Raw genomic sequence first — 9476 nt, 5'->3', positions numbered from 1 at the left:
AAGGTTGCCAAAGGGACAGTACTGTAGTACAGTAATGTCTCCTTCCATTGAGCCCTTGGTTGAAGACAAGACGTCCGCGTACCGAGTCTACCTTAAGTCGAGGGGAGGTACCTGGCTGCCCTCCTCCTGCCTTAGCGCGGGCAGTCCCTCCCCAAGTTTCTCTCGTCCTCCCACACCTCCCTCCCACCCTCCTGTCTCCTTCCCCGTGGCCTGCCCGCCCCGCGGCCCCTTCCCAACTCGTCGGGAAGCCCCCTGTCCTCCAAGGAAGGAACACACACAAACACGCCCTACCCCCTCCCCCTCCCCCCTCGGCCTCCACGCCTGTCCAAGAGTTATCGGCCCTATTAAGCATGAGCTAGCAGGAGCTCCAATATGGGGACGGCTAACCAACGAGGCTAACCCAATGGGAGTTCGTCCTCGAGGGAACTGTGACTCGGGAAGGGGAGATGAAGCACCATACGGAGTACACACACCACATGCTGCTGCTCCTTTAGCACGGATCACTCCACAGACACTGACTGACGGACGGCGGCAGAGCAGACTCGAGAGCATTCGCCTGACGTCCCATTCATTCCTACCTAGGTACCCTGAGTACCTAGTGTGGACTTCGGAGACCCCCCGGCTCCTCCCAACCGTACCTACCTACCGTGTCTTTTGCCGGTACCACCATGACACACCCGGCGGACGAACTGACACGGACGCAAATTGACTGGGCCACTCCTCTACCACCTCAATACCTACCTACCTATGGATACGGATAGGTACCTTGTCTGCTTCATACCTACCTTGTCCGGTCCCAGTCAACACCCAGACTGATAAAAGGTCCTCGTCTCGCCCTCGTCCCCTCGTCATATTCCCCTTCCCTCCCTCACGAGCTTTCCTCGCCAATCTCACTCCTCGACAAGCTTTCTTACCTCATCCATTCCAATCACCTCTCTTCTTCGAACAAAACTCACCGAGCACCCCGAGGCGGTAGCAACTACTCCCCCCCCCGAAACAGCCCTCCACCATGGAGAAAGAGACTGGCGTAACGCGCGACCCTGTCCAGGGCCTCGCCGTCACCGACGATGTTAACGCCATCGAGGCTCCCGTCACCTGGAAGGCCTACCTGATTTGCGCCTTTGCCTCCTTTGGAGGAATCTTCTTCGGTTATGACTCCGGTTACATCAACGGTGTCCTGGGTTCATCGATCTTCATCGAGGCCGTTGAGGGTCCCGGCGCCACGTCCATTGGCGAGTCCGACACTTCCCTCATCGTCTCTATCCTATCTTGCGGTACCTTCTTCGGTGCACTCATTGCTGGTGACTTGGCCGACATGATGGGCCGCAAGTGGACTGTCATTCTTGGCTGCCTCATCTACATGATCGGTGTCGTAATCCAGATGATTACCAACGTCAACACCGCTCTCGGCCCCATCGTCGCCGGCCGTCTCATTGCTGGTATTGGTGTGGGTTTCGAGTCCGCCGTCGTCATTCTGTACATGTCTGAGATTGTGAGTAACCGCCTCGCTTGAATCCACGATCCCCGATCCCCTTAGGAATCATTACACTAACACACAAATCACAGTCACCCAAGAAGGTTCGTGGTGCTCTCGTCTCCGGCTACCAGTTCTGCATCACCATCGGTCTGCTCTTGGCTGCTTGCGTCGTCTACGCCACCAAGGACCGAAAAGACACTGGCTCCTACCGCATCCCCATCGCCATCCAGTTCCCCTGGGCTATCATCCTCGGCGGCGGTCTGATGCTCTTCCCCGACTCCCCCAGATACTTCGTCAAGAAGGGCAGACTTGCCGATGCCGCCCGCTCTCTCTCTCGCCTTCGTGGTCAGCCCGAGAACTCGGAGTACATCCAAGTCGAGCTCGCCGAGATCGTCGCCAACGAGGAGTACGAGCGCCAGCTTGTCCCCAACACCACCTGGTTCGGCACCTGGGCCAACTGCTTCAAGGGTTCTCTCTTCAAGGCCAACTCCAACTTGCGCAAGACCATTCTCGGTACTTCTCTCCAGATGATGCAGCAGTGGACCGGTGTCAACTTCATCTTCTACTACTCGACTCCTTTCCTTCAGTCTACGGGTGCTATTGACAACACCTTCCTGATCTCCCTCGTCTTCACTCTCGTCAACGTCTGCTCGACTCCTCTGTCCTTCTGGACCGTCGAGAGATTCGGTCGCCGCACGATCCTCCTCTGGGGCGCAACTGGCATGTTGATCTGCCAGTTCCTTGTTGCCATCATCGGTGTCACTGTCGGCTTCAACCACACTCACCCCGATCCCGCTGATGCCACCAAGAGCATCGCCAACAACATCCCTGCCGTCAACGCTCAGATTGCTTTCATCGCCATCTTCATCTTCTGGTTCGCCTCCACCTGGGGCCCCGGTGCCTGGGTTCTCATTGGCGAGATTTTCCCTCTGCCCATGCGCTCCCGTGGTGTCGCCCTTTCCACCGCCTCCAACTGGCTCTGGAACACCATCATTGCCGTCATCACCCCTTACATGGTCGGTGAGAACCGCGGTAACTTGAAGTCCTCCGTCTTCTTCGTCTGGGGCGGTCTCTGCTCCTGTGCACTGGTCTACACCTACTTCCTGGTTCCCGAGACCAAGGGCCTGTCCCTGGAGCAGGTCGACAAGATGATGGAGGAGACAACCCCCCGTACCTCGGCCAAGTGGGTACCCCACGAGACTTTTGCCTCTCAGGTCGCCCGCAACGGCGTTTTGGACAAGGTCACCGTCGACAACATCGAGCGTCGCAGCTCCAACGTCTAAGTCGACGTCCCGTTGTCTATTTTCGCTCGTTTTCTATACTATATTATCCGTCATACCGGGTAAACTGCCTAGAGGCACCTCTGAAGTTGAGTCCAATTTTAAGGGCATCACTTGAATTGTAATGCGAAACGTTGATGTGGAATGTTGCATGGCGTGTGGGGGGATTTACAAAGTGGCCACAATTGGTGGCCAGTTCGATACCTAACTCTTACTGATACCGTTAATACACAAACAAATGTTGAAAAGTGATCCAATCTCCCCCACCCAAAAAGTGTGCATGACATGGGCTCGGCTCATCTCCGTAACCAGTGACCAAGTTTGTGAAGAGTGTCTGCAGTGATCACGGAACAAGGTCCTATAGGAGTCGGGAGAATGCGGACCGAGGTTGACCAGGTCCCGTCTGAACACACCAGCCCCGGCTCCACACCAGCCGGCAGATCGCTTGGTCTTGGCCCGATCAGGCAAGCAAGCAACGCGAGCGGGTCGGGTCGACCTGGATCTCTTGGCTGCAGCGAGATATTCGATCTCACCAGTTTTGGTGTCGTTCAAGTTGCGATATAATGGGAGTGACTCGAGCGCTTTTTCAGTGGACCAACCCAGGAGTTTGTATTTAGCTGGTCGATTCTTGCTCCAAAGCCAAGAAAACTCCACTCGTCTTTAGTCAATATCCGATCTTTTCGTCTTCACAACCATGGTCGCAACGGCTTCTAGATAGAGAGCCTCTACAGCATTGATGAAGACGGCAATGCTGGCGGCTCTATACTGCTGGAGAGATTCAATCTCTGACGCGCCTCTGCTGCGAATAGACCCAGGAGTTTTGTCTCAGGAGCACTAAGACGGCATCGACGAGATGGTCAGACGCCATGTCCCTTCTTCGCTTACAAAATACTTTCACGAGCTATGGAGTCACGTTTCGATGAGCAGTAATATCCCGATCTTTATGTTCTGATGTTCTCATGATTCGTGGCGGACGGCCGAGACCCTAACACGATGGTTATCGCCGCCGGACTAACCATTCCGATAATGACGACGAAACCTTGATGCACACAACGCGCCACGGTATGCGCTTGTTGAGAGTTAGTGGCCTTCTGGATATTTTCCTTCTTAGGCTTCTCCTGTTGTAGATACTTACCCTTTATTAATCTGAGAATATGATAGAGCAGGTCTCTTTTGTTTTCTTCAGAACCTTTTCGTGGGTTGGTCAAAATGGGTTTGCCGACTCCTCGGCCCTGATTTTCCACACCTTCTAATCATCAATTTTCAATGATTAAGTCTGCAACATTTGATTCCGCTACAAGTCGTTTGCAAGGTATTCTCAGTCGAGGGGAGTTCCTGCCCCTCTTTCGATCCAGGCTTCACCTCGTATTCCCAGTAGGAACCAGCCACGATGCAGCTCAAACTCGTCCCGTGCATACATCTCGCATTTGCAGCGGGCGTCGCGACCTCCCAGCCGGAAGACCTGATATGTATATACTTCCTCCCGGGGCCCACCGACCGCCCCGACCCTCAACATCATGACCAGCCACTGCTACATTGCCCGCATTCGTCACGGCCGGGAGCCCACATTTCCACGTCATCTATTAACCGCATATAAAGCTTGAAAAGTTTCCGCGCAGAGACATCTTCCGAGTGGACGCGGTGGCTTGTTGCGTGAAAGCGCTAGTTAGGGAATTCGTCCACATGCAGTCCTTGAGGAAAAGGATGGAAAAGTGTTTGGGAGACTGGTAGAATAACCAAGAGTCCCGCTATAACTCCAGTCGAGCGATATCATTTTCCCTGTTGATATAGGTGCTGCAATATTAGATGGGAAGGTGGATTGTGAGGTTGCAGAGAAAGTAGCGGCTGCATGGCTTTCCGACCCAGTTAACCCGCTGCTGTCAGTGTTACTGATAGAGCTGCAAGTGAACTGTGTCTTGTGCCGCCAGCTTGATCCGATTTGCAGCGGAGGCCGGATTGGTTATTCACTTCCAACGCGACAAAAGAGTATCCAATTTTTGCAGGCGTAAGCAAAACGTACTGCAGGTTCTCTAACACAAGTGTCGCAATAAAACAGAGATTAAGATTGGAAAATAATGACAGTTTGAAAGGATCGAGAACCAGGAAATCTGAAAAGATGCAGTATTTCTCTAGCTCCTTCCATCATTTTGACTTGCAATAGACAAAATATGGCGAGAGATGAAGCCACTGCATAGTCTGTGTAGATACGATACAACAACCTCAGCAGTGTCCGACAATATTCTTGGGGACGTACGGCTCCTCGAGGTACTTCACTTCATCTTCTGACAAAGTCTTGCCGCGCAACTCCCCAGCCTCATCAATCCTCTTGATGGAGTTGAACCCCGTGATCGGAACCCCGCCCTTGGACCTGATCCAGGCGAGCGCAACGTGGCTCATGCTCCAATCTTTCTTCTGGGCCAACTCCTCGACCCTGCGGATGATGTTCTCGTCGACCTCGGTGAGAGCGGGGCTCATCATACCCCCCGCCTGGGAGCGTACGCTGGTCTTCTTGGCCTCCACCGGCCTCGCCAGCGCTCCGCCAAAGAGCGGGGACCAGTGGATGAGCCCGACGCCCGTGTCCCTGCAGAAGCGGTTCATCTCGCGCTCCTCCTCGCGGTAGACCAGATTGTAGAAGTTCTGCATGCTGACGAACTTTGTCCAGCCGTTCTTCTCGGCGGCGAACTGCATCTGCGCGAACTGAGTCGCCCACATGGAGCTGGCGCCGATGTAGAGGATCTTGCCGGCCTGGACGAGATCGTGGAGGGCCTTCATGGTCTCCTCGACGGGCGTGGTCGGGTCGAAGCGGTGGATCTGGAAGAGATCGATGTAGGTCGTCCCCAGGCGGGCCAGGGCGTCGTCGACGGCCTTGTAAATCGTCTTGCGGGAGAGCCCGCCCTGGTTGACGTAGTCCTTGCTCTGCGCCAGCTGCTGGGCGTGCATGGGGGCGAACATGCTCGTCTCCTCGCCGACGTGCATGGCGCACTTGGTCATGAGGACCAGTTTCTCGCGGGGGATATTGAACTTTTTGATGGCCTTGCCGATGACTACCTCGCTGACGCCGTTGGAGTACATGTTGGCGGTGTCCCACGTGTTGATGCCACGGTCGTAGGCAGCCTTGAGAATCTCGCAAGACTCCTCCTCGTCGAGCACCCAGTCCATCCATTCGCTCGATCCAAGGGACATGCCTCCCAGAATGGGGACAGAAATCTTGAGACCGGAGGCTCCGAGGTTGACGTATTCGACCTTGGTTGCGTCGAGGCTCTTCTGAAGAGAGACGGGAACAGGTGGTGCAGCCATTTCGGGATTTTTGGGGTGGAGAGTCGCAAAGAATATAAATGGGTAGACTCGGTTGGTTTACTTGTGGTTGTATTGTCTGCCAGGTGTTGGTGTTGAAACTTCAGGTTAGACATCGCAATGGAATCAGGAACTGCGATGTTATTTAACGTAGCGATTTAGTCCTACCAGCCTCACATGTTGGTTTAGTCCCCACAGTATACACCAAAAAAACATGGCCCTGCGATTTCCTCAACACTGAAAACGAGGAGATAAGTGTAAATCCCGAGGTTTTCGAGATCACAAATCCTGCGTTGCCGAAGCGCGCCGACATCCTTCGGCAACTTTCAATCTTGAATCGTCATGTTCGCTCACGTCCCTGAATAAGAGTGGAGTGTTGTCATGCAGAATGACCAACTGACGGGACGATGAACGGTGCATCAGCAAACACTGTGCCGATATAGCACTGCACAGACACAACATTGCAATGACGGACAGTTAGCGGACTATTCCCCCAGTCCGCTCCTCCACTTTGGTTGCTCTTAGAGAAGCGTGGGGCTTAGGGGCTGGGGATGGATTTTGGTTGCTAAATCCGGTAAACTCCAGGCGCGCTACCCTATCCCACTCGGTGGGGGCGATGTGGGGTACATCTGGCACTTTAAAAGACGAAAACAAATACCACGGACCCGATGGCTTGATTACTTAATTGTGAGTGAGAATGTTGCAGAGATGGTTGACTGGTGCTTTGTGGAAGTAAGTTGGTTGAATGACGAACGGACATAACGGGGATTTTGACATCCTTTTTAGATCGGAAGCCAAGCCACGCCTTCCGCCTCCAAAGGTCATTACATCTCACCTGTTCGTTCCAACGCCGTCCGTTTCCCCCTAGCAGTATGACATCCAAGAGGTCTTTTTAGACTCATGGGCTTACAAAACATAGTGCGGTCCGGTCTGGAAGAGTTGCAGGAACCCAATTCAATGACAAGCGTCAAAAAGAGGAGTATGTCGCTCTCCATCCATGACGGAGGCATGTGGAGTTAGCCAGGTCTCGGTCCGGCGCACGTTGTGTGAGTGGTCCGCTCGGTCTCGGCCAAACAAACTCCTGCCTAACTCCGTCATACATTTGTTGGACCACCAAAGACATAAGACGAACGTATGGATCCCATGGTAGAACTCGTGTGCTCCAATTCATCTCGGTCTCGATTCTCCGATTTTCCCTCTTCTACAAAAAGTTGAGCTTCCACTTCTGAGAACATCCATCTCTCCTGTTTATCCCAATTGAATCTACAAACCGAAACCACAATGAGTTTTCTCTACAGCCAGCTGTTCAAATCCCTTCCGTACCCCCAGGGCTCATATGCCGGCAAGACCGTCGTGATCACCGGCAGCAATGTCGGCCTCGGAAAGGAAGCCGCGCGACACTTTGCCCGCCTCGGCGCCAGCAAGTTGATCCTTGCCGTCCGAAGCCTCGACAAGGGACGCGTCGCCAAAGAGGACATCGAAGCCACGACCAACTGCGCCAAGCACGTTGTCGAAGTCTGGGAGCTCGACATGTCCAAGTATGCCAGCGTGCAAAAGTTCGCATCTCGCCTTAGCGCCGAGCTGGAGCGTGTCGACATCTTCATCGCCAACGCCGGCGTGGCCCACACCGAGTTCAGACAGATGGAAGATAATGAGGGGACGATCACGGTCAACGTCGTCTCCACATTCCTCCTGATGGCGCTCGTCTTGCCCAAGATGAAGGAGACGGCGGCCAAGTTCAGCACCCGGCCCACGTTCACGATCACATCTTCGGAGGTCCACGGGTGGACGAAATTTGAACAGCGCAATGCGCCTGACGGCGAGATCTTCAACACCATCAACGAGAAGGCGTCCAAGTCTTCGGACGAGGTGGAGAAGCTCTACCCCCTCTCCAAGCTCCTCGAGGTGCTCAGCGTGAGGACATTTGCCGAGCTGCACCCGGCTTCCGAGTACCCCGTCACGGTCAACAATGTCAACCCGGGCTTCTGTCACTCCGAGCTAACCCGCGACATCCAAACATGGCGCATGTGGCTCATGAAGCTCCTTCTGGCCCGGACAACAGAGTATGGTAGCAGAACCTTGGTATCTGCGGGATCTGCGGGGGCCGAGTCTCACGGCCACTACATGTCCGACTGTGCCGTTGCGAAACCGGCGCCGTTTGTGACGAGCAAGGAAGGAAAGGAGGCGCAAGATCGGGTGTGGAACGAGCTTGTACAGAAGCTGGAGGCAATTCAGCCGGGTGTCATGGGCAAGATCTGATCGGCTTTTTGAAGCAATTCTTTGTTATGTATCATTATTTTACTGTTTCTCGTGAAGAGGAACGGTATTTCGGCCGCACCTCGACGTCTCCCCAGACCTCGGGCCTCACAAAGGCGAGATTATGATTCTCCGGATCTTTCTGGTACTATGTACTTAATGAGCACACGTTCCAGTAATAGCGTACTTCTATCATCCACGCACACTTTGTGGAAGCAACGTCCGTTTCGGATAGTGTTTGACAGTCGTACCAGACTCGTCTTCAAAGACCTATCTTCAGAAGCTTCACTCAACTGTACAGTTGTCTTTTTGCATTCCCTCAAATTATGTCCTTCAAGGAACGGACCGGTCGGTTGCAGCCAGAAGATGATCCGAAGCAAGCTTCCCAGTCAGCCTATGCTTCAGCACAAACCGCCCGCACAACAGTCACTACGTCTAACAAACTGCCCATCTAGGCTAAGCGCTGATTTCAGATAACTTGACTCGTATCAAGCCCTTGAATTTCTCACTGACCACATGACCCATATCTTCGTCCATATGTGGCTTCCAGTTCATGACCATCGCCAATCTCGTGTTGCGGGAGGGTCTAGATGCGCATAGAAAGATGGCATCCGAAACTTTCAACTCAAACTCAAACGTACCACATTAACACTCCTGGCCACACATACTAGTAAGTGCTACTAAAGATACTAATAGTGTATTTGTACTGTGTCGCAAAAACGACGCCATTAACTGCGGGCAGCATTCAACGCCTTATATCCTACGACACACTGGTAACGCGAGATTCCAGCAACTTCAGGGCTGGGAACTGAGAGAATTTGTAAGATGACCGAACAACACCTCAGATACATGACAAAGGAGCATAAGTTAGCCGACAAGCATTAGTTGGTATTGATGGAACAGACCAAAATCTTTAGAAAACTTCTGCATCGATCCCCGATTCGACAGAGCTGAAGCATCCAGGTAAGACTGCATGTATCTTCATTGGTTGCCAAATAATTCTAGGCCCCGATCCGCAAATACAATGTAGACCTACACTACCGTATCCCCAAACCTTGACTGTTTCTACCCCGCACCTAGGAATTTCGAGGTGATTCATGGGACATGGATTCATTGTCTCCCACCAAGCGCGGCCGTAACCCGTTTTCACCAAGAGAGGGATGGTCCGG

The 9476-nt window shown here is 53.3% G+C and overlaps 3 protein-coding genes across 3 annotated transcripts; 2 read left to right on the top strand and 1 right to left on the bottom strand.

Annotated features, from left to right (window-relative positions):
• Positions 1-999: 999 nt before the first annotated feature.
• On the top strand, positions 1000-3010 carry CDEST_07673 (Putative major facilitator, sugar transporter, major facilitator superfamily). Its single transcript, XM_062923832.1, has 2 exons — positions 1000-1492; positions 1567-3010. The coding sequence occupies exons 1-2, from the start codon at positions 1010-1012 to the stop codon at positions 2758-2760; spliced, it is 1677 nt and encodes a 558-aa protein (XP_062779883.1). The 5' UTR covers positions 1000-1009; the 3' UTR covers positions 2761-3010.
• Positions 3011-4788: 1778 nt separating this feature from the next.
• CDEST_07672 (Putative NADP-dependent oxidoreductase domain-containing protein) lies at positions 4789-6454 on the bottom strand. The gene has a single exon (XM_062923831.1). The coding sequence runs from the start codon at positions 6052-6054 to the stop codon at positions 4978-4980; it is 1077 nt and encodes a 358-aa protein (XP_062779882.1). The 5' UTR covers positions 6055-6454; the 3' UTR covers positions 4789-4977.
• Positions 6455-7227: 773 nt separating this feature from the next.
• On the top strand, positions 7228-8506 carry CDEST_07671 (Putative short-chain dehydrogenase/reductase SDR, NAD(P)-binding domain superfamily). Its single transcript, XM_062923830.1, has one exon. The coding sequence runs from the start codon at positions 7333-7335 to the stop codon at positions 8308-8310; it is 978 nt and encodes a 325-aa protein (XP_062779881.1). The 5' UTR covers positions 7228-7332; the 3' UTR covers positions 8311-8506.
• The last annotated feature ends 970 nt before the right edge of the window (positions 8507-9476 follow it).

The sequence above is a fragment of the Colletotrichum destructivum genome, chromosome 5 (assembly GCF_034447905.1).
Source record: "Colletotrichum destructivum chromosome 5, complete sequence".
NCBI lineage: Eukaryota > Fungi > Ascomycota > Sordariomycetes > Glomerellales > Glomerellaceae > Colletotrichum > Colletotrichum destructivum.
This window is presented reverse-complemented; position numbering and strand designations above follow the sequence as displayed.

Coding starts and splice junctions, on each gene's coding strand:
- CDEST_07671 (XM_062923830.1), top strand. CDS start 7,333: ATGAGTTTTCTCTACAGCCAGCTGTTCAAATCCCTTCCGTACCCCCAG.
- CDEST_07672 (XM_062923831.1), bottom strand. CDS start 6,054: ATGGCTGCACCACCTGTTCCCGTCTCTCTTCAGAAGAGCCTCGACGCA.
- CDEST_07673 (XM_062923832.1), top strand. CDS start 1,010: ATGGAGAAAGAGACTGGCGTAACGCGCGACCCTGTCCAGGGCCTCGCC. Junction 1,493..1,566: donor TTCTGTACATGTCTGAGATT/GTGAGTAACCGC, acceptor CACAAATCACAG/TCACCCAAGAAGGTTCGTGG.